We start from the raw sequence: 24119 nt of genomic DNA, 5'->3' as shown, positions 1-24119 counted from the left end.
CGGGGGGGTCAGGGTTTTGGGGACGGGGACGGGGACCGGGAGGGGGGGGGAGTCAGGGTTTTGGGGACGGGGACCGGGAGATGTGGGGGTTAGGGTTTTGGGGACGGGGACCGGGAGATGGGGGGATCAGGGTTTTGGGGACAGGGACGGGGACGGGGACTGGGAGAGGTGGGGTGGTCAGGGTTTTGAGGATGGGGACGGGGACTGGGATGGTGACTGGGAGAGGGGGGGGTCAGGGTTTTGGGGATGGGGACGGGGGGATCAGGGTTTTGGGGATGGGGATGGGGACTGGGAGGGGGGATCAGGGTTTTGGGGATGGGGATGGGGACTGGGAGGGGGGGTCAGGGTTTTGGGGATGGGGACAGGGGGGGTCAGGGTTTTGGGGACGGGGACGGGGACTGGGGGGGGGGGGGTCAGGGTTTTGGGGACTGGGGGGGGGTGGTCAGGGTTTTGGGGATGGGGACGGGGACTGGGAGGGGGGGGTCAGGGTTTTGGGGATGGGGACGGGGACTGGGAGAGGGGGGGTCAGGGTTTTGGGGATGGGGACGGGGACTGGGAGGGGGTGGGGTCAGGGTTTTGGGGACGGGGACGGGGACCGGGAGGTGGGGGGGTCAGGGTTTTGGGGACGGGGACCGGGAGATGGGGGGGGTCAGGGTTTTGGGGACAGGGACGGGGACGGGGACTGGGAGAGGTGGGGTGGTCAGGGTTTTGAGGATGGGGATGGGGACTGGGATGGTGACTGGGAGAGGGGGGGGGGGTAAGGGTTTTGGGGATGGGGAAGGGGGGATCAGGGTTTTGGGGATGGGGATGGGGACTGGGGAGGGGGGGGTCAGGGTTTTGGGGATGGGGACGGGGGGGGGCGTCAGGGTTTTGGGGACGGGGACTGGGAGAGGGGGGGTGGTCAGGGTTTTGGGGATGGGGACGGGGACTGGGGGGGGTCAGGGTTTTGGGGACGGGGACTGGGAGAGGGGGGGTCAGGGTTTTGGGGACGGGTCGGGGACTGGGAGGGGGGGGTGTCAGGGTTTTGGGGATGGGGACGGGGATGGGGACTGGGAGAGGGGGGGTCAGGGTTTTGGGGATGGGGACAGGGGCGGGGACTGGGAGAGGGGGGGTGGTCAGGGTTTTGGGGATGGGGACGGGGACTGGGAGGGGGGGTCAGGGTTTTGGGGGTGGGGACGGGGGGGTCAGGGTTTTGGGGATGGGGACGGGGGGTTCAGGGTTTTGGGGCCGGGGACTGGGAGGGGGGGGGTGGTCAGGGTTTTGGGGATGTGGACAGGGACTGGGAGAGGGGGGGGTGTCAGGGTTTTGGGGATGGGGACGGGGTCTGGGAGGGGTGGGTCAGGGTTTTGGGGACGGGGATGGGTCTGGGGGGGGTCAGGGTTTTGGGGATGGGGACGGGTACGGGGATGGGGACGGGGATGGGGACTGGGAGAGGTGGGGGTCAGGGTTTTGGGGATCGGGACGGAGGGGTCAGGGTTTTGGGGATGGGGACTGGGATGGTGACTGGGAGGGGGGGGTCAGGGTTTTGGGGATGGGGACGGGGGGATCAGGGTTTTGGGGATGGGGATGGGGACTGGGAGGGGGGGTCAGGGTTTTGGGGATGGGGACAGGGGGGGGTCAGGCTTTTGGGGACGGGGACGGGGACTGGGAGAGGGGGGGTGGTCAGGGTTTTGGGGATGGGGATGGGGACGGGGACTGGGAGGGGGGGTCAGGGTTTTGGGGATGGGGAAGGGGACTGGGGGGGTCAGGGTTTTGGGGATGGGGACGGGGGGGGTCAGGGTTTTGGGGATGGGGACTGTGAGAGGGGGGGTCAGGGTTTTGGGGATGGGGACGGGGACTGGGAGAGGGGGGGTGTCAGGGTTTTGGGGATGGGGACGGGGAAGGGGACTGGCAGGGGGGTGTCAGGGTTTTGGGGACGGGGATGGGTCTGGGGGGGGTCAGGGTTTTGGGGATGGGGACGGGGATGGGGATGTGGACTGGGAGAGGGGGGGTCTGGGTTTTGGGGATGGGGACTGGGTGAGGGGGGGGGTCAGGGTTTTGGGGATGGGGATGGGGATGTGGACTGGGAGAGGGGGGGTCTGGGTTTTGGGGATGGGGACTGGGTGAGGGGGGAGTCAGGGTTTTGGGGATGGGGACGGGGACTGGGATGGGGACTGGGAGAGGGGGGGGTCAGGGTTTTGGGGATGGGGACTGGGAGAGGGGGTCAGGGTTTTGGGGATGGGGACGAGGGGGTCAGGCTTTTGGGGATGGGGACGGGTACGGGGATGGGGACTGGGAGAGGTGGGGGTCAGGGTTTTGGGGATGGGGACGGGGGGGTCAGGGTTTTGGGGACGGGGACTGGGAGGGGGGGTGGTCAGGGTTTTGGGGATGTGGACAGGGACTGGGAGAGGGGGGGGTGTCAGGGTTTTGGGGATGGGGACGGGGTCTGGGAGGGGTGGGTCAGGGTTTTGGGGACGGGGACGGGTACGGGGATGGGGACGGGGATGGGGACTGGGAGAGGGGGGGGTCAGGGTTTTGGGGTTTTGGGGATGGGGACGGGGGGGTCAGGGTTTTGGGGACGGGGACTGGGAGAGGGGTAGTGGTCAGTGTTTTGGGGATGGGGACGGGGACTGGGGGGGTCAGAGTTTTGGGGACGGGGACTGGGGACTGGGGGGGGTCTGGGTTTTGGGGATGGGGACGGGGACTGGGGGGGTCTGGGTTTTGGGGATGGGGACGGGGACTGGGGGGGTCAGGGTTTTGGGGATGGGGACGGGGACTGGGGGGGGTCAGGATTTTGGGGATGGGGACTGGGAGAGGGGGTGTCAGGGTTTTGGGGACGGGGACTGGGAGGGGGGGGGTCAGGGTTTTGGGGATGGGGACGGGGACTGGGGGGGGGTCAGGGTTTTGGGGATGGGGAGGGGGACTGGGAGGGGGGGGTCAGGGTTTTGGGGACGGGGACTGGGAGGGGGGGGTCAGGGTTTTGGGGATGGGGACGGGGACTGGGGGGGTCAGGGTTTTGGGGATGGGGACTGGGGGGGGGGTCAGGGATTTGGGGACGGGGACTGGGAGAGGGGTGGGGTCAGGGTTTTGGGGACGGGGACTGTGAGAGGGGGGGGTCAGGGTTTTGGGGACGGGGACTGGGACTGGGAGGGGGGGTCAGGGTTTTGGGGATGGGGACGGGGGGGTCAGGGTTTTGGGGATGGGGACTGGGTCGGGGACTGGGAGAGGTGGGGTGGTCAGGGTTTTGGGGACGGGGACTGGGACTGGGAGGGGGGGGTCAGGGTTTTGGGGATGGGGACGGGGGGGTCAGGGTTTTGGGGATGGGGACTGGGATGGGGACTGGGAGAGGGGGGGTCAGGGTTTTGGGGACGGGGACTGGGATGGGGACTGGGAGAGGGGGGGTCAGGGTTTTGGGGATGGGGACAGGGGGGGTCAGGGTTTTGGGGATGGGGACGGGGTCGGGGACTGGGAGAGGGGGGGTGGTCAGGGTTTTTGGGGATGGGGATGGGGACGGGGACGGGGACCGGGAGGGGGGGGGGGGAGTCAGGGTTTTGGGGACGGGGACCGGGAGATGGGGGGGTCAGGGTTTTGGGGATGGGGACGGGGACTGGGATGGGGACTGGGGGGGGGGGGTCAGGGTTTTGGGGATGGGGACGGGGGGTTCAGGGTTTTGAGGACGGGGACTGGGAGGGGGGGGGGTCAGGGTTTTGGGGATGGGGACGGGGGGTCAGGGTTTTGGGGATGGGGACGAGGGGGGTCAGGCTTTTGGGGATGGGGACGGGGACTGGGAGAGGGGGGGGTCAGGGTTTTGGGGATGGGGACGGGGACTGGGAGGGGGTGGGGTCAGGGTTTTGGGGACGGGGACCGGGACGGGGACCGGGAGGGGGGGGGAGTCAGGGTTTTGGGGACGGGGACCGGGAGATGGGGGGGTCAGGGTTTTGGGGACGGGGACCGGGAGATGGGGGGGGTCAGGGTTTTGGGGACAGGGACGGGGACGGGGACTGGGAGAGGTGGGGTGGTCAGGGTTTTGAGGATGGGGACAGGGACTGGGATGGTGACTGGGAGAGGGGGGGGTCAGGGTTTTGGGGATGGGGATGGGGACGGGGGGATCAGGGTTTTGGGGATGGGGATGGGGACTGGGAGGGGGGGGTCAGGGTTTTGGGGATGGGGACGGGGGGAGTCAGGGTTTTGGGGACGGGGACGGGGACTGGGAGAGGGGGGGTCAGGGTTTTGGGGATGGGGATGGGGACGTGGACTGGGAGGGGGGGGTCAGGGTTTTGGGGATGGGGACGGGGGGGTCAGGGTTTTGGGGATGGGGAAGGGGACTGGGGGGGGTCAGGGTTTTGGGGATGGGGACGGGGACGGGGACTGGGAGGGTGGTGGTCAGGGTTTTGGGGATGGGGACGGGGACTCGGAGAGGGGGGGTGTCAGGGTTTTGGGGATGGGGACGGGGAAGGGGACTGGCAGGGGGGTGTCAGGGTTTTGGGGACGGGGATGGGTCTGGGGGGGGTCAGGGTTTTGGGGATGGGGACGGGGATGGGGATGTGGACTGGGAGAGGGGGGGTCTGGGTTTTGGGGATGGGGACTGGGTGAGGGGGGAGTCAGGGTTTTGGGGATGGGGACGGGGACTGGGATGGGGACTGGGAGAGGGGGGGGGGTCAGGGTTTTGGGGATGGGGCCGGGGGGGTCAGGGTTTTGGGGACGGGGACGAGGGGGTCAGGCTTTTGGGGATGGGGACGGGGACTGGGAGGGGGGTGGTCAGGGTTTTGGGGATGGGGACGGGGACTGGGGGGGTCAGGGTTTTGGGGATGGGGACGGGGGGTCAGGGTTTTGGGGATGGGGGCTGGGAGAGGGGGGGTGTCAGGGTTTTGGGGATGGGGACGGGGAAGGTGACTGGGAGGGGGGTGTCAGGGTTTTGGGGACGGGGATGGGTCTGGTGGGGGGTCAGGGTTTTGGGGATGGGGACGGGGGGATCAGGGTTTTGGGGATGGGGATGGGGACTGGGAGGGGGGGTCAGGGTTTTGGGGATGGGGACGGGGGGGGTCAGGGTTTTGGGGACGGTGACTGGGAGGGGGGGGTGGTCAGGGTTTTGGGGATGGGGACGGGGACTGGGGGGGGGTCAGGGTTTTGGGGACGGGGACTGGGAGAGGGGGGGGTCAGGGTTTTGGGGACGGGTCGGGGACTGGGAGGGGGGGGTGTCAGGGTTTTGGGGATGGGGACGGGGATGGGGACTGGGAGAGGGGGGGTCAGGGTTTTGGGGATGGGGACAGGGACGGGGACTGGGAGAGGGGGGGTGGTCAGGGTTTTGGGGATGGGGACGGGGACTGGGAGGGGGGGGTCAGGGTTTTGGGGATGGGGACGGGGACTGGGGGGGTCAGGGTTTTGGGGATGGGGACGGGGGGTCAGGGTTTTGGGGATGGGGGCTGGGAGAGTGGGGGTGTCAGGGTTTTGGGGATGGGGACGGGGAAGGTGACTGGGAGGGGGGTGTCAGGGTTTTGGGGACGGGGATGGGTCTGGTGGGGGGTCAGGGTTTTGGGGATGGGGACGGGGACTGGGGGGGGTCAGGGTTTTGGGGATGGGGACGGGGGGGTCAGGGTTTTGGGGATGGGGACGGGGACTGGGAGGGGGAGGGCCAGGGTTTTGGGGATGGGGACGGCGGGGGTCAGGGTTTTGGGGACGGGGACTGGGACTGGGAGGGGGGGGGGGGGGTCAGGGTTTTGGGGACGGGGACTGGGACTGGGAGAGGGGGGGGTCAGGGTTTTGGGGATGGGGACGGGGACTGGGAGGGGGGGTGGTCAGGGTTTTGGGGATAGGGACGGGGTCTGGGGGGGGGGTCAGGGTTTTGGGGACGGGGATGGGTCTGGGGGGGGGTCAGGGTTTTGGGGATGGGGACGGGTACGGGGATGGGGACGGGGATGGGGACTGGGAGGGGGGGGGTGTCAGGGTTTTGGGGATCGGGACGGAGGGGTCAGGGTTTTGGGGATGGGGACGGGGTCGGGGACTGGGAGGGGGGGTCAGGGTTTTGGGGATGGGGACGGGGACTGGGAGAGGTGGGGGTCAGGGTTTTGGGGATGGGGACGGGGTCGGGGACTGGGAGGGGGGGTCAGGGTTTTGGGGATGGGGACGGGGATGGGGACGGGGACTGGGGGGGCGGGGGTCAGGGTTTTGGGGATGGGGACGGGGACTGGGAGGGGGGGGTGGTCAGGGTTTTGGGGATGGGGACGGGGGGGTCAGGGTTTTGGGGACGGGGATGGGGACTGGGAGAGGGGGGGGGTCAGGGTTTTGGGGATGGGGACGGGGGGGTCAGGGTTTTGGGGATGGGGACGGGGACTGGGAGAGGGGGGGTGTCAGGGTTTTGGGGATGGGGACGGGGACTGGGAGAGGGGGGGGTGTCAGGGTTTTGGGGATGGGGACGGGGACTGGGAGAGGGGGGGTGTCAGGGTTTTGGGGATGGGGACTGGGAGGGGGGGTCAGGGTTTTGGGGATGGGGACGGGGACTGGGAGAGGGGGGGTGTCAGGGTTTTGGGGGATGGGGACTGGGAGGGGGTGGGGTCAGGGTTTTGGGGACGGGGACGGGGACCGGGAGCGGGGGGGTGTCAGGGTTTTGGGGACGGGGATGGGGGGGTCAGGGTTTTGGGGATGGGGACGGGGACTGGGAGGGGGAGGGTCAGGGTTTTGGGGATGGGGACGGGGGGGGTCAGGGTTTTGGGGACGGGGACTGGGAGGGGGGGTGGTCAGGGTTTTGGGGATGTGGACAGGGACTGGGAGAGGGGGGGGTGTCAGGGTTTTGGGGATGTGGACAGGGACTGGGAGAGGGGGGGTGTCAGGGTTTGGGGATGGGGACGGGGTCTGGGAGGGGGGGTCAGGGTTTTGGGGACGGGGATGGGTCTGGGGGGTCAGGGTTTTCGGGATGGGGACGGGGATGGGGACTGGGAGAGGTTGGGGTCAGGGTTTTGGGGATGGGGACGGGGTCGGGGACTGGGAGGGGGGGGTCAGGGTTTTGGGGACGGGGACGGGTCTGGGGGGGGTCAGGGGTTTGGGGATGGGGACGGGGACGGGGATGGGGACTGGGAGAGGGGGGGTCAGGGTTTTGGGGACGGGGACGGGGACTGGGGGGGGTCAGGGTTTTGGGGATGGGGACGGGGACTGGGATGGGGACTGGGAGAGGGGGGGGTCAGGGTTTTGGGGATGGGGACGGTGGGGTCAGGGTTTTGGGGACGGGGACTGGGAGGGGGGGGTCAGGCTTTTGGGGATGGGGACGGGGACTGGGAGAGGGGGGGTCAGGGTTTTGGGGATGGGGACGGGGACTGGGAGGGGGTGGGGTCAGGGTTTTGGGGACGGGGACGGGGACCGGGAGGTGGGGGGGTCAGGGTTTTGGGGACGGGGACCGGGAGATGGGGGGGGTCAGGGTTTTGGGGACAGGGACGGGGACTGGGAGAGGTGGGGTGGTCAGGGTTTTGAGGATGGGGACGGGGACTGGGATGGTGACTGGGAGGGGGGGGGGTAAGGGTTTTGGGGATGGGGACGGGGGGATCAGGGTTTTGGGGATGGGGATGGGGACTGGGAGGGGGGGGTCAGGGTTTTGGGGATGGGGACGGGGGGGGGTCAGGGTTTTGGGGACGGGGACTGGGAGAGGGGGGGTGGTCAGGGTTTTGGGGATGGGGACGGGGACTGGGGGGGGGTCAGGGTTTTGGGGACGGGGACTGGGAGAGGGGGGGGTCAGGGTTTTGGGGATGGGGACGGGGACTGGGAGGGGGGGTCAGGGTTTTGGGGATGGGGACGGGGGGGGTCAGGGTTTTGGGGATGGGGAAGGGGACTGGGGGGGTCAGGGTTTTGGGGATGGGGACGGGGGGGGTCAGGGTTTTGGGGATGGGGACTGGGAGAGGGGGGGTGTCAGGGTTTTGGGGATGGGGACGGGGAAGGGGACTGGGAGGGGGGTGTCAGGGTTTTGGGGACGGGGATGGGTCTGGTGGGGGGTCAGGGTTTTGGGGATGGGGACGGGGACTGGGGGGGGTCAGGGTTTTGGTGATGGGGACGGGGGGGTCAGGGTTTTGGGGATGGGGACGGGGACTGGGAGGGGGAGGGTCAGGGTTTTGGGGATGGGGACGGGGACTGGGAGGGGGAGGGTCAGGGTTTTGGGGATGGGGACGGGGGGGTCAGGGTTTTGGGGACGGGGACTGGGAGGGGGGGTGGTCAGGGTTTTGGGGATGTGGACAGGGACTGGGAGAGGGGGGGGTCAGGGTTTTGGGGATGGGGAAGGGGACTGGGGGGGTCAGGGTTTTGGGGATGGGGACGGGGGGGTGTCAGGGTTTTGGGGATGGTGACGGGTCTGGGGGGGTCAGGGTTTTGGGGATGGGGACGGGGACTGGGGGGGGTCAGGATTTTGGGGATGGGGACGGGGACTGGGGGGGGTCAGGGTTTTGGGGATGGGGATGGGGACTGGGAGGGGGGGGGGGTCAGGGTTTTGGGGATGGGGACTGGGAGGGGGGGGTCAGGGTTTTGGGGATGGGGACTGGGAGGGGGGGTCAGGGTTTTGGGGACGGGGACTGGGAGGGGGGCGTCAGGGTTTTGGGGATGGGGACGGGGACGGGGGGGGGTCAGGGTTTTGGGGATGGTGACGGGGAGAGGGGGGGTCAGGGATTTGGGGATGGGGACTGGGAGGGGGGGTCAGGGTTTTGGGGACGGGGACTGGGAGGGGGGCGTCAGGGTTTTGGGGATGGGGACGGGGACTGGGAGGGGGGGGTCAGGGTTTTGGGGTCGGGGACTTGGAGAGGGGGGGGTCAGGGTTTTGGGGATGGTGACGTGAACTGGGAGGGGGGGTGGTCAGGGTTTTGGGGATGGGGACGGGGAGAGGGGGGGTCAGGGATTTGGGGACGGGGACTGGGAGAGGGGGGGTCAGGGATTTGGGGACGGGGACTGGGGGGGGTCAGGGATTTGGGGACGGGGACTGGGGGGGGGTCAGGGTTTTGGGGACGGGGACTGGGAGAGGGGGGGGTCAGGGTTTTGGGGACGGGGACTGGGAGAGGTGGGGTCAGGGTTTTGGGGACGGGGACGGGGACTGGGGGGGGGTCAGGGTTTTGGGGACGGGGACTGGGGGGGGGTCAGGGTTTTGGGGTCGGGGACTGGGAGAGGGGGGGTCAGGGTTTTGGGGACGGGGACTGGGATGGGGATGGGGACAGGGGGGGTCAGGGTTTTGGGGATGGGGACAGGGGGGGTCAGGGTTTTGGGGATGGGGACGGGGACTGGAAGGGGGGGTCAGGGTTTTGGGGATGGGGACGGGGAAGGGGACTGGGAGAGGGGGGTGGTCAGGGTTTTGGGGATGGGGACGGGGACTGGGAGAGGGGGGGTGTCAGGGTTTTGGGGATGGGGACGGGGAAGGGGACTGGGAGGGGGGGGTCAGGGTTTTGGGGATGGGGACGGGGACGGGGACGGGGACTGGGGGGACGGGGTCAGGGTTTTGGGGACGGGGACTGGGAGAGGGGGGGTCAGGGTTTTGGGGATGGGGACAGGGACGGGGACTGGGAGAGGGGGGGTCAGGGTTTTGGGGATGGGGACGGGGGGGTCAGGGTTTTGGGGATGGGGACGGGGGACTGGGAGGGGGGGGGTCAGGGTTTTGGGGATGGGGAAGGGGACTGGGGGGGTCAGGGTTTTGGGGATGGGGACGGGGGGTCAGGGTTTTGGGGATGGGGACTGGGAGAGGGGGGGTGTCAGGGTTTTGGGGATGGGGACGGGGACGGGGATGGGGACTGGGAGAGGGGGGGTCAGGGTTTTGGGGACGGGGACGGGGACTGGGGGGGGTCAGGGTTTTGGGGATGGGGACTGGGAGGGGGGGTCAGGGTTTTGGGGATGGGGACTGGGAGAGGGGGGGGGTCAGGGTTTTGGGGATGGGGACGGTGGGGTCAGGGTTTTGGGGACGGGGACTGGGAGGGGGGGTCAGGGTTTTGGGGACGGGGACGAGGGGGTCAGGCTTTTGGGGATGGGGACGGGGACTGGGAGGGGGTGGGGTCAGGGTTTTGGGGACGGGGACGGGGACCGGGAGGTGGGGGGGTCAGGGTTTTGGGGATGGGGACGGGGTCTGGGAGGGGGGGGTCAGGGTTTTGGGGACGGGGATGGGTCTGGGGGGGGTCAGGGTTTTGGGGATGGGGACGGGTACGGGGATGGGGACTGGGAGAGGTGGGGGTCAGGGTTTTGGGGATCGGGACGGAGGGGTCAGGGTTTTGGGGATGGGGACGGGTACGGGGATGGGGACTGGGAGAGGGGGGGGGATCAGGGTTTTGGCGATGGGGACGGGGGGGTCAGGGTTTTGGGGATGGGGACGGGGGGGTCAGGGTTTTGGGGATGGGGACTGGGATGGTGACTGGGAGAGGGGGGGGGTCAGGGTTTTGGGGATGGGGACGGGGGGATCAGGGTTTTGGGGATGGGGATGGGGACTGGGAGGGGGGGTCAGGGTTTTGGGGATGGGGACAGGGGGGGGTCAGGGTTTTGGGGACGGGGACGGGGACTGGGAGAGGGGGGGGTCAGGGTTTTGGGGACTGGGAGGGGGGGTGTCAGGGTTTTGGGGATGGGGACTGGGAGAGGGTGGGGTCAGGGTTTTGGGGATGGGGACAGGGACGGGGACTGGGAGAGGGGGGGTGGTCAGGGTTTTGGGGATGGGGATGGGGACGGGGACTGGGAGGGGGGGGTCAGGGTTTTGGGGATGGGGACGGGGGGGTCAGGGTTTTGGGGATGGGGAAGGGGACTGGGGGGGTCAGGGTTTTGGGGATGGGGACGGGGGGGTCAGGGTTTTGGGGATGGGGACTGGGAGAGGGGGGGTCAGGGTTTTGGGGATGGGGACGGGGACGGGGACTGGGAGGGTGGTGGTCAGGGTTTTGGGGATGGGGACGGGGACGGGGATGGGGACCGGGAGAGTGGGGGGGTCAGGGTTATGGGGATGGGGACTGGGAGGGGGGGTCAGGGTTTTGGGGATGGGGACTGGGAGGGGGGGTCAGGGTTTTGGGGATGGGGACTGGGGGGGTCAGGGTTTTGGGGATGGGGCCGGGGACTGGGAGAGGGGGGGTGTCAGGGTTTTGGGGATGGGGACGGGGAAGGGGACTGGCAGGGGGGGTGTCAGGTTTTGGGGACGGGGATGGGTCTGGGGGGGATCAGGGTTTTGGGGATGGGGACTGGGATGGGGACTGGGAGAGGTGGGGGTCAGGGTTTGGGGGATGGGGACGGGGGGGTCAGGGTGATGGGGACGGGGGGGTCAGGGTTTTGGGGATGGGGACGGGGGGGGTCAGGGTTTTGGGGACGGGGACTGGGAGAGGGGGAGTGGTCAGGGTTTTGGGGATGGGGACGGGGACTGGGGGGGGTCAGAGTTTTGGGGACGGGGACTGGGGGGGGTCAGGGTTTTGGGGATGGGGACGGGGACTGGGGGGGGTCAGGGTTTTGGGGATGGGGACGGGGACTGGGGGGGGTCAGGGTTTTGGGGATGGGGACTGGGAGGGGGGGGGTCAGGGTTTTGGGGATGGGGACGGGGTCGGGGACTGGGAGAGGGGGGGGTCAGGGTTTTGGGGATGGGGACGGGGACGGGGATGGGGACCGGGAGAGTGGGGGGGTCAGGGTTATGGGGATGGGGACTGGGAGGGGGGGTCAGGGTTTTGGGGATGGGGACTGGGAGGGGGGGGTCAGGGTTTTGGGGATGGGGACTGGGGGGGTCAGGGTTTTGGGGATGGGGCCGGGGGGGTCAGGGTTTTGGGGATGGGGACGGGGGGGTCAGGGTTTTGGGGATGGGGACTGGGACTGGGAGAGGGGCTGGTCAGGGTTTTGGGGACGGGGACGGGGACTGGGAGGGGGGGTCAGGGTTTTGGGGACGGGGATGGGTCTGGGGGGGGTCAGGGTTTTGGGGATGGGGACGGGGACGGGGATGGGTCTGGGGGGGGTCAGGGTTTTGGGGACGGGGACGGGGACTGGGAGGGGGGGTCAGGGTTTTGGGGACGGGGATGGGTCTGGGGGGGGTTCAGGGTTTTGGGGATGGGGACGGGGGGTCAGGGTTTTGGGGACGGGGACTGGGGGGGGTCAGGGTTTTGGGGATGGGGACGGGGACTGGGGGGGGTCAGGGTTTTGGGGATGGGGACGGTGGGGTCAGGGTTTTGGGGATGGGGACGGGCACTGGGGGGGTCAGGGTTTTGGGGATGGGGACGGGGACTGGGAGGGTAAGGGTTTTCGGGACTGGGAGGGGGAGGGTCAGGGTTTTGGGGACGGGGACGGGGATGGGGACTGGGAGGGGGGGGTCAGGGTTTTGGGGATGGGGACGGGGGGGTCAGGGTTTTGGGGATGGGGACGGGGACTGGGGGGGTCAGGGTTTTGGGGATGGGGACGGGGACGGGGATGGGGACTGGGAGGGGGGGTCAGGGTTTTGGGGATGGGGACGGGGGAGGTCAGGGTTTTGGGGATGGGGATGGGGACTGGGAGGGGGGGTCAGGGTTTTGGGGATGGGGACGGGGGGGTCAGGGTTTTGGGGATGGGGACGGGGGGGGGTCAGGGTTTTGGGGATGGGGACTGGGAGGGGGGGGTCAGGGTTTTGGGGATGGGGACGGGGACTGAGAGAGGCGGGGGTCAGGGTTTTGGGGAAGGGGTCTGGGAGAGGGGGGGGTCAGGGTTTTGGGGACGGGGACGGGGACTGGGGGGGGTCAGGGTTTTGGGGACGGGGACTGGGAGAGGGGGTGGTCAGGGTTTTGGGGACGGGGACTGGGGGGGGGGTCAGGGTTTTGGGGACGGGGACTGGGGGGGGGTCAGGGTTTTGGGGACGGGGACGGGGACTGGGAGAGGGGGGGTCAGGGTTTTGGGGATGGGGCGGGGGGTCAGGGTTTTGGGGACGGGGACGGGAATGGGGACTGGGAGAGGTGGGGGTCAGGGTTTTGGGGATGGGGACTGGGGGGGGTCAGAGTTTTGGGGACGGGGACTGGCGGGGGTCAGGGTTTTGGGGATGGGGACGGGGGGGTCAGGGTTTTGGGGACGGGGACTGGGAGGGGGGGTGGTCAGGGTTTTGGGGATGTGGACAGGGACTGGGAGAGGGGGGGTGTCAGGGTTTGGGGATGGGGACGGGGTCTGGGAGGGGGAGTCAGGGTTTTGGGGACGGGGATGGGTCTGGGTGGTCAGGGTTTTGGGGATGGGGACGGGGTCGGGGACTGGGAGGGGGGGGTCAGGGTTTTGGGGACGGGGACGGGTCTGGGGGGGGTCAGGGTTTTGGGGATGGGGACGGGGACGGGGATGGGGACTGGGAGTGGGGGGTGTCAGGGTTTTGGGGACGGGGACGGGGACTGGGGGGGGTCAGGGTTTTGGGGATGGGGATGGGTCTGGGGGGGGTCAGGGGTTTGGGGATGGGGACGGGGATGGGGACTGGGAGAGGGGGGGTCAGGGTTTTGGGGACGGGGACGGGGACTGGGGGGGGTCAGGGTTTTGGGGATGGGGACGGGGGGGTCAGGGTTTTGGGAATGGGGACGGGGACTGGGGGGGGTCAGGGTTTTGGGGACGGGGATGGGTCTGGGGGGGGTCAGGGTTTTGGGGATGGGGACGGGGACGGGGATGGGGACTGGGAGGGGGGGTCAGGGTTTTGGGGATGGGGACGGGGAGGGGACTGGGGGGGTCAGGGTTTTGGGGATGGGGACGGGGACGGGGACTGGGGGGGGTCAGGGTTTTGGGGACGGGGACTGGGAGGGGGGGGTCAGGGTTTTGGGGATGGGGACGGGGACTGGGAGGGGGGGGTCAGGGTTTTGGGGATGGGGACGGGGACTGGGAGAGTGGGGGGTCAGGGTTTTTGGGGTGGGGACGGGGACTGGGGGGGGTCAGGGTTTTGGGGATGGGGACGGTGGGGGTCAGGGTTTTGGGGATGGGGACGGGGACTGGGAGGGGGGGGGTCAGGGTTTTGGGGATGGGGACGGGGACTGGGAGAGGCGGGGTGGTCAGGGTTTTGGGGATGGGGACGGGGACTGGGAGGGGGGGGGGTCAGGGTTTTGGGGATGGGGACGGGGACTGGGAGGGGGGGGTCAGGGTTTTGGGGACGGGGACGGGGACTGGGAGGGGGGGGGTCAGGGTTTTGGGGACGGGGACCGGGGGTGTCAGGGTTTTGGGGACGGGGACTGGGACTGGGAGGGGGGGGGTCAGGGTTTTGGGGACGGGGACGGGGACTGGGAGGGGGGGGGGTCAGGGTTTTGGGGACGTGGACGGGGACTGGGAGAGGGGGGGTGTCACGGCTTTGGGGATGGGGATGAGGACTGGGAGAGGGGGGGTCAGGGTTTTGGGGACGGGGACGGGGACTGGGAGGGGGTGGTCAGGGTTTTGGGGACTGGGAGGGGGGGAGTCTGGGTTTTGGGGATGGGGACGGGGGGGTCAGGGTTTTGGGGATGGGGACTGGGACTGGGGGGGGGGGTCAGGGTTTTGGGGATGGGGACGGGAATGGGGACTGGGAGAGGGGGGGGTGGTCAGGGTTTTGGGGATGGGACGGGGACTGGGGGGGGTCAGGGTTTTGGGGATGGGGACGGGGACTGGGACGGGGACTGGGAGAGGGGGGGTGGTCAGGGTTTTGGGGATGGGGACGGGGACTGGGGGGGGTCAGGGTTTTGGGGATGGGGACGGGGGGGGTCAGGGTTTTGGGGATGGGGACGGGGACTGGGAGGGGGGGTTCAGGGTTTTGGGGACGGGGACGGGGACTGGGAGGGGGGTGTCAGGGTTTTGGGGATAGGGACGGGGGGGGTCAGGGTTTTGGGGATGGGGACTGGGACTGGGAGGGGGGGGGTCAGGGTTTTGGGGATGGGGACGGGGACTGGGAGGGGGGGGTCAGGGTTTTGGGGACGGGGACGGGGACTGGGAGCGGGGGGGTCAGGGTTTTGGGGACGGGGACTGGGAGAGGGGGGGTGTCACGGCTTTGGGGATGAGGACTGGGAGAGGGGGGGTCAGGGTTTTGGGGATGGGGACGGGGGGTCAGGGTTTTGGGGATGGGGACGAGGACTGGGGGGGTCAGGGTTTTGGGGATGGGGACGGGGACTGGGGGGGGTCAGGGTTTTGGGGATGGGGACGGGGACTGGGGGGGGTCAGGGTTTTGGGGATGGGGACAGGGACTGGGAGAGGGGGGGGTCAGGGTTTTGGGGATGGGGACGGGGACGGGGACTGGGAGAGGCGGGGGTCAGGGTTTTGGGGACGGGGACTGGGAGACGGGGGGGTCAGGGACGGGGACGGGGAGAGGGGGGAGGTCAGGGTTTTGGGGATGGGGACTGGGAGGGGGGGGGTCAGGGTTTTGGGGACGGGGATGGGAGAGGGGGGGTCAGGGTTTTGGGGACGGGGACGGGGACTGGGAGAGGGGGGGGTCAGGGATTTGGGGACGGGGACGGGGACTGGGAGGGGGGGGTGGTCAGGGTTTTGGGGACGGGGACGGGGACTGGGGGGGGGGGGTCAGGGTTTTGGGGATGGGGACTGGGAGAGGGGGTGGTCAGGGTTTTGGGGATGGGGACGGGGACGGGGACTGGGAGAGGGGGGGGTCAGGGTTTTGGGGATGGGGACTGGGAGAGGGGGTGGTCAGGGTTTTGGGGATGGGGACGGGGACGGGGACTGGGAGAGGGGGGGGTCAGGGTTTTGGGGATGGGGACTGGGAGAGGGTGGGGTCAGGGTTTTGGGGATGGGGGGGTCAGGGTTTTGGGGATGGGGACGGGGACTGGGAGGGGGGGTCAGGGTTTTGGGGACGGGGATGGGTCTGGGGGGGGTCAGGGTTTTGGGGATGGGGACGGGGACTGGGAGGGGGGGGTCAGGGTTTTGGGGACGGGGACTGGGAGGGGGGGGTCAGGGTTTTGGGGACGGGGACTGGGAGGGGGGGGTCAGGGTTTTGGGGATGGGGACTGGGAGAGGGGGGGGTCAGGGTTTTGGGGATGGGGACGGGGACGGGGACTGGGAGAGGGGGGGGTCAGGGTTTTGGGGATGGGGACTGGGAGAGGGGGTGGTCAGGGTTTTGGGGATGGGGACGGGGACGGGGACTGGGAGAGGGGGGGGGTCAGGGTTTTGGGGATGGGGACTGGGAGAGGGGGGTGGTCAGGGTTTTGGGGATGGGGACGGGGACGGGGACTGGGAGAGGGGGGGGTCAGGGTTTTGGGGATGGGGACTGGGAGGGGGGGGTCAGGGTTTTGGGGATGGGGACTGGGAGAGGGTGGGGTCAGGGTTTTGGGGATGGGGGGGTCAGGGTTTTGGGGATGGGGACGGGGACTGGGAGGGGGGGTCAGGGTTTTGGGGACGGGGATGGGTCTGGGGGGGGTCAGGGTTTTGGGGATGGGGACGGGGACTGGGAGGGGGGGGTCAGGGTTTTGGGGACGGGGACTGGGAGGGGGGGGTCAGGGTTTTGGGGACGGGGACGGGGACTGGGAGGGGGGGGGTCAGGGTTTTGGGGACGGGGACCGGGGTGTCAGGGTTTTGGGGACGGGGACTGGGACTGGGAGGGGGGGTCAGGGTTTTGGGGACGGGGACGGGGACTGGGAGGGGGGGGGGTCAGGGTTTTGGGGACGGGGACGGGGACTGGGAGGGGGGGGGGTCAGGGTTTTGGGGACGTGGACGGGGACTGGGAGAGGGGGGGTGTCACGGCTTTGGGGACGGGGATGGGGACTGGGAGAGGGGGGAGGTCAGGGTTTTGGGGACGGGGACTGGGAGAGGGGGGAGGTCAGGGTTTTGGGGACGGGGACTGGGAGAGGGGGGAGGTCAGGGTTTTGGGGACGGGGACTGGGAGAGGGGGGAGGTCAGGGTTTTGGGGACGGGGACTGGGAGAGGGGGGAGGTCAGGGTTTTGGGGACGGGGACTGGGAGAGGGGGGAGGTCAGGGTTTTGGGGACGGGGACTGGGAGAGGGGGGAGGTCAGGGTTTTGGGGACGGGGACTGGGAGAGGGGGGAGGTCAGGGTTTTGGGGACGGGGACTGGGAGAGGGGGGAGGTCAGGGTTTTGGGGACGGGGACTGGGAGAGGGGGGAGGTCAGGGTTTTGGGGACGGGGACTGGGAGAGGGGGGAGGTCAGGGTTTTGGGGACGGGGACTGGGAGAGGGGGGAGGTCAGGGTTTTGGGGACGGGGACTGGGAGAGGGGGGAGGTCAGGGTTTTGGGGACGGGGACTGGGAGAGGGGGGAGGTCAGGGTTTTGGGGACGGGGACTGGGAGAGGGGGGGGTCAGGGTTTTGGGGATGGGGACTGGGAGACGGGGGGGTCAGGGACGGGGAGAGGGGGGAGGTCAGGGTTTTGGGGACGGGGACTGGGAGAGGGGGGGGTCAGGGTTTTGGGGATGGGGACTGGGAGACGGGGGGGTCAGGGACGGGGAGAGGGGGGAGGTCAGGGTTTTGGGGACGGGGACTGGGAGAGGGGGGGTCAGGGTTTTGGGGACGGGGACTGGGAGAGGGGGGAGGTCAGGGTTTTGGGGACGGGGACTGGGAGAGGGGGGAGGTCAGGGTTTTGGGGACGGGGACTGGGAGAGGGGGGGGTCAGGGTTTTGGGGATGGGGACTGGGAGACGGGGGGGTCAGGGACGGGGAGAGGGGGGAGGTCAGGGTTTTGGGGACGGGGACTGGGAGAGGGGGGGTCAGGGTTTTGGGGACGGGGACTGGGAGAGGGGGGAGGTCAGGGTTTTGGGGACGGGGACTGGGAGAGGGGGGGGTCAGGGTTTTGGGGATGGGGACTGGGAGACGGGGGGGTCAGGGACGGGGAGAGGGGGGAGGTCAGGGTTTTGGGGACGGGGACTGGGAGAGGGGGGGTCAGGGTTTTGGGGACGGGGGACTGGGAGAGGGGGGGTCAGGGTTTTGGGGACGGGGACTGGGAGAGGGGGGAGGTCAGGGTTTTGGGGACGGGGACGGGGAGAGGGGGGGGTCAGGGTTTTGGGGGAGGAGAGGGGATGGAGAATGGGAGAGGGGTCAGGGTTTTGGAGGGGGAGAGGGGATGGGCACTGGGAGACGGGTCAGGCTTTGGCGAGTGGGAGAGGGAGAGGGGACTGGGAGTGGGGGTCAGGTTTTTGGAGAAGGAGAGGGGATGGGGACTGGGAGAGTGGGTCACGGGTTTGGAGGGGGAGAGGGGATGGGCACAGGGAGGGGGGTCAGGATTTTGGAGTGGGAGAGGGGGATTGGGATTGGGACAGGAGGTCAGAGTTTTGGAGAGGGGATGGATACAGGGTGAGGGGTCAGGTTTTGGAGTGGGGATGGCGACTGGGAGAGGGGGTCAGGGTTTTGGGATGGGGACGGGGACTGGGAGAGGGGGTCAGGGTTTTGGGGGAAGGGGGTGGGCCACGGGAGAGGGGGTCAGGGTTTTGGAGGGGAGGGGGAATGGGGAATGCGAGAGGATGTTAGGTGTTTGTAGAGGGGACTGGGAGAGGGGGGCCAGGTTTTTGGAGAGGGAGATGGGACTGGGGGAGGGGGTGAGGGTTTTGGAGTGGAGAGAGAATGGGGACTGGGTGCGGCGGTCATGGCTTTGGCGGTGGAGAGGAAATGGGGACTGTGAGATGGGGTCAGGGCTTTGGAGGGGCGAGGGAATGGGGACTGTGAGATGGGGTCAGGGCTTTGGAGGGGCGAGGGAATGGGGACTGTGAGATGGGGTCAGGGCTTTGGAGGGGCGAGGGAATGGGGACTGTGAGATGGGGTCAGGGCTTTGGAGGGGCGAGGGAATGGGGACTGTGAGATGGGGTCAGGGCTTTTGGTGAGGGAGAGAGGATGGGGTCTGGGAGAGGGGGTCAGGGTTAGGGAGGTGGAGAGGTTGATGGGGACTGCGAGATGAGGTCATGATGTTGGAGAGGGGGTCAGGTTTTTGGTGGAGGAGGGGGTGATAGGGACAGGAAGAGGGGGTCAGGTTTTTGAAGGGAGAGGGGTCAGGGTTTTTGGAGCGGGAGAGGGAATGGGGCCTAGGAGAGTGGGTCAGGGTTTTGGATGGGGACTGGGAGGGGGGTCAGGGTTTTTGGAGCAGGACAGGGGGTCAGGGACTGGGAGAGGAGGTCAGGAATTGGAGGGGGAGAGGGAATGGGGACTGCGAGAGGGTGTTAGGTTCTTGGAGAGGGGACTGGGAGGGGGGTCAAGTGTTTTGGAGTGGGAGCGGGGATGGAGAATAGGGGAGGGGGTCAGGGTTTTGGAGGGGTAGACAGGATGGGGACTGGAAGAGGGGGTCAGGGTTTTTATAGGACAGAGGGTCAGGGACTGGGGACTGCGAGAGGGTGTTAGGTGTTTGGAGAGGGGGTCAGGTGTTTTGGAGTGGGGGGGGGAATGTGGACTGGGAGAGGGGGGGGTCAGGGTTTCGGAGGGGGTGGGGGGACGGGGACTGGGAGAGGGGGGTCGGGGGTTTCGGAGGGGGTGAGGGGACGGGGACTGGGAGAGGGGGGGTCGGGGTTTCGGAGGGGGTGAGGGGACGGGGACTGGGAGAGGGGGGTCGGGGGTGAGGGGACTGGGAGAGGGGGGTCGGGGGTGAGGGGACGGGGACTGGGAGAGGGGGGTCGGGGGTGAGGGGACGGGGACTGGGAGAGGGGGGTCGGGGGTGAGGGGACGGGGACTGGGAGAGGGGGGGTCGGGGGTTTCGGAGGGGGTGAGGGAACGGGGACTGGGAGAGGGGGGTCGGGGGTGAGGGGACGGGGACTGGGAGAGGGGGGTCGGGGGTGAGGGGACGGGGACTGGGAGAGGGGGGTCGGGGTTTCGGAGGGGGTGAGGGGGCGGGGACTGGGAGAGGGGGGGTCGGGGGTTTCGGAGGGGGTGAGGGAACGGGGACTGGGAGAGGGGGGGTCGGGGGTTTCGGAGGGGGTGAGGGAACGGGGACTGGGAGAGGGGGGGTCGGGGGTTTCGGAGGGGGTGAGGGGGCGGGGACTGGGAGAGGGGGGTCGGGGGTGAGGGGACGGGGACGGGGACTGGGAGAGGGGGGGTCGGGGTTTCGGAGGGGGTGAGGGAACGGGGACTGGGAGAGGGGGGGTCGGGGGTTTCGGAGGGGGTGAGGGAACGGGGACTGGGAGAGGGGGGGTCGGGGTTTCGGAGGGGGGTCGGGGGTGAGGGGACGGGGACTGGGAGAGGGGGGGTCGGGGGTTTCGGAGGGGGTGAGGGGACGGGGACTGGGAGAGGGGGGGTCGGGGGTTTCGGAGGGGGTGAGGGAACGGGGACTGGGAGAGGGGGGGTCGGGGGTTTCGGAGGGGGTGAGGGAACGGGGACTGGGAGAGGGGGGACGGGGACTGGGAGAGGGGGGTCGGGGTTTCGGGGACGGGGACTGGGAGAGGGGGGTCGGGGTTTCGGAGGGGGTGAGGGGACGGGGACTGGGAGAGGGGGGTCGGGGGTGAGGGGACTGGGAGAGGGGGGTCGGGGGTGAGGGGACGGGGACTGGGAGAGGGGGGTCGGGGTTTCGGAGGGGGTGAGGGGACGGGGACTGGGAGAGGGGGGGTCGGGGTTTCGGAGGGGGTGAGGGAACGGGGACTGGGAGAGGGGGGGTCGGGGGTTTCGGAGGGGGTGAGGGAACGGGGACTGGGAGAGGGGGGTCGGGGGTGAGGGGACGGGGACTGGGAGAGGGGGGTCGGGGTTTCGGAGGGGGTGAGGGGACGGGGACTGGGAGAGGGGGGTCGGGGGTGAGGGGACTGGGAGAGGGGGGTCGGGGGTGAGGGGACGGGGACTGGGAGAGGGGGGTCGGGGTTTCGGAGGGGGTGAGGGGACGGGGACTGGGAGAGGGGGGGTCGGGGTTTCGGAGGGGGTGAGGGAACGGGGACTGGGAGAGGGGGGGTCGGGGGTTTCGGAGGGGGTGAGGGAACGGGGACTGGGAGAGGGGGGTCGGGGGTGAGGGGACGGGGACTGGGAGAGGGGGGTCAGGGTTTCGGAGGGGGTGAGGGGACGGGGACTGGGAGAGGGGGGTCGGGGGTGAGGGGACGGGGACTGGGAGAGGGGGGGTCGGGGTTTCGGAGGGGGTGAGGGGACGGGGACTGGGAGAGGGGGGGTCGGGGTTTCGGAGGGGGTGAGGGGACGGGGACTGGGAGAGGGGGGGTCGGGGGTTTCGGAGGGGGTGGGGGGACGTGGACTGGGAGAGGGGGGTCGGGGGTTTCGGAGGGGGTGGGGGGACGTGGACTGGGAGAGGGGGGGGTCGGGGGTTTCAGATGGGGTGAGGGGACGGGGACTGGGAGAGGGGGGGTCGGGGGTTTCGGAGGGGGTGGGGGGACGGGGACTGGGAGAGGGGGATCGGGGGCTTCGGAGAGGTGGGATTCCGAGAGACACTATTCACATGCATTTGGAAAGGCAAGGATGGATTCGGGATTGCGAGCGCGTGATAGCGTGTCTCTCAAATTCGATTGACTTGTTTGAAGAGGTGGCCAAAAAGATTGATGAAGGCAGGGCAGTAGATGATGTCTACGTGCACTTTCACAAGGCCTCTGGCAAGGTTCTGCCTGGTAGATTGGTTAGTAAGGTTAGATTGCTAGAGATTCAGGGAGAACTAGTCAATTAGATACAAAATGAGATCAAATACAATGGATGGAGAGTTCAAACTGGACCAGTGGTGTGCTGGAAGGATTGGTGTTGGGTCCACCGCTTTTCGTCACTTTGTATAAATGATTTGGGTGTGAGCACGGGAGCTATCGTTAATAAGTTTATGAATGATACTAACATTAATGGTGTAGTGGACAGCGAAGGAGCTTATTTCAAAGGACCTTGATCAGAAAGGTCAAGGAGTGACAGATGGAATTTAATTTAGATAAATGCGAGGTGTTGTATTTTCGTGAAGACAAACCAGGCAGGACTTGGCCAGCTAATGATAGGGCCCTGGGAAGGGTTGTCAAACAGAAGGGCTCCAGGTGCATTGTTCCCTGGAAGTGGCGTGGCAGCTAGTCAGGGTGTGGAGAAGGCATTTTGGTGCACTTATCTTCATTGGTCCGAACATGGAGTTTAGGAATTGGGCTGTCGTGTTGCAGCTGTACAGGACATTGAGGCCATGTTTGGGAGTACTGCGTGCAGTTTGTTCGCCCTGCTATAGGAAGGACGTCACTCAACTTGAAAGGGAGCTGAAAAGATTGACAAGGATGTTAAAACAAGTTTGGAGGGTTGACTGGTCAGGAGAGGCTGAATAGACTGAGAGGTGACCATTACGAGGTTGATAAAATAATGAGGGTGAATTGCAAGTGTCTTTTTCCCCTGGGTGAGGAGCGTTCTAAAGCAGAGGGCATCGGTTTAAGGTGAGAGGGAAAAGATTTAGAAGGGAGCTGAGGGGGCAGCCTTTTCCACAGAGTGGTTCGTTTGCAGAATGCGCTGGTGGAGGTGGATACGGTTACAACATTGCGAAGGCACCTGGGTGGGTGTATGAATAGGGAGGGTACAGAGGGATGTGGGCCAAGTGCTGGCAAATGGGACTCGGTCAGGTTGAGCTATCCGTAGGGTGGTTATTTTGGACCAGCGATGTTCCACGGGGATCTCTGCTGGGACCTCTTTGTTGGTCATTTTTATAAATGAGAATATCGAAGGCATGGTCAGTGATTTTGTGGATTGGTGGGAGAGTGGGCAGTGAAGAAGGTTAGCTTGGATTATAAAGAGATCTTGACCAATTGGGTCAGTGGCTGAAGAGGGGCAGATGGAGTTTAATTTGGATAAATGAAAGATATTGGTAAAACAGACAAGGGCACGGCTTATACAATTCAAAGTAGAGCCGTGATAGTGTTGTGGAACAGAGCGATCTAGGGATTCAGGTACGTAATTCTTTTGACGTTTGCATCACATATAGATACGATGGTTAAGGAGGTGTTGCGACGCCATGTTGAGGTTGTGCAGGACATTGGTGAGGCCTCTTCCGGAGTATTGTGTCCACCTCTGGTCTCCCTGTTACAGGAAGGTACTATTAAACTAGCAGGGGGTTCCGAAGAGAGAACAGTGAGGACTGCAGCTGCTGGAGCTCAGAGTCGCGAGTGTGGTGCTGGAAAAGCACAAGGAGAATCGACGTTTCGGGCTGTAGGGTTCAGGGTTGAGAAGTGAGTGATCAGGATGTTGCCGGGAATGGAGGGTTTGGGTTATAGGGAGAGGCTGGGACTGTTTTGTAGAGGTGTATAAAATCATGAGGGGTATTGGTAAAGTGAGTGGCGATGTCATTTTCCTGGGGGCGGGAATGCTTTCAATACTAGGGGGTATATTTTTATAATATGAGAGAAGAAAGATTTTTTAAAAAAAAATACATGAGGGGCAATTTACTGTCCACAGAATTATGTGTGTGGACAAATCCTCCCGAGGATGTGGTGGATGGGGTGTAGTTTCGATGTTTAATAGACAGTTGGATGAGGACATGAATAGGAAAGGGTTTGGAGGGATATCATTCAGGAGTAGGCAGGTGGGGCTAGTTTAGTCTGGGAGCAGGGACTGGTTGGATCTATGCTGTCTGACTCTATCGCTCTGTAACATTTAAAAGGCACCTGGATGGGTACATGCATAGGAAGGTTTGAGAGGGAAATGCTGGCAAATGGGACCAGATTAATTTAGGATATCTGGTCAGCATGGACGGGTTGGACCGAAAGGCCTGTTTCTGTGCTCGATGACTGTGTAGATGGGGTGGTGTAGAACTGGGAGGATCTGGGGAGGAGGAATGAAGGGCTGGCAAGAACTCGGAGTGAGGAGGTTGGGGCGAGGGGGTGTGGTGGTGGATTGGGGGTCTGGAGGACCTAGAGGGTTGAGGGGGTGGGGGTAGTGGGAATTGGTGGGTGGTATCAAGAATGACATGGGAGTGGGGAGGCTTGGACTCTTGGAGGGCATTGGGTGATTGGAGACTGGGAGGACCCTTTTCACTGCTGGGAGAGTGAGGGCCAGGAGGAGCAGTGGGGTTACACAGCAAGGTTAGGTGGGGGGGGGGGGAGATCGCAAACAGAAAGGCCGTAGAGGGACAGGGAGCGAGAGAGACAACCTGGAGACTCAGCGGGACCAGAGAGACAGGAGGGTCTGGGCGATGGAAGGCTGTAGGAGCTGAGGAAGCCCTGAGGGGTGTGTGTGTGAGAGAGAGAGAGAGTGACAGTGCAATCGAGCTGTCTGGGTGGCCGTTGACTCTCTGTTCTGATTGAATCGCAGGCCAGAATAAAGAAAATAATGCAGACCGACGAGGAGATCGGAAAGGTGGCTGCTGCTGTTCCAGTGATAATCTGTATCCTTCAAGCCCTGAATCCTCCCTCCTATATCTGAGGGGA

General features: G+C 66.7%; 1 protein-coding gene across 1 annotated transcript in view; it reads left to right on the top strand.

The window, feature by feature from the left end:
* The window catches only part of drap1 (DR1-associated protein 1 (negative cofactor 2 alpha)), a 34697-nt gene that overhangs the window by 1098 nt on the left and 9480 nt on the right, over positions 1 to 24119 (top strand). The window contains exon 2 of the mRNA XM_060855365.1: positions 24004 to 24076. Coding sequence (XP_060711348.1) covers positions 24004 to 24076 — 73 coding nt within the window. The remainder of the gene's footprint in view (positions 1 to 24003; positions 24077 to 24119) is intronic.

The sequence above is a fragment of the Hemiscyllium ocellatum genome, chromosome 46 (assembly GCF_020745735.1).
Source record: "Hemiscyllium ocellatum isolate sHemOce1 chromosome 46, sHemOce1.pat.X.cur, whole genome shotgun sequence".
Classification (NCBI taxonomy): domain Eukaryota; kingdom Metazoa; phylum Chordata; class Chondrichthyes; order Orectolobiformes; family Hemiscylliidae; genus Hemiscyllium; species Hemiscyllium ocellatum.
Note: the sequence above shows the minus strand (reverse complement) of the source record. Positions and strands in the feature narration are given on the sequence as shown.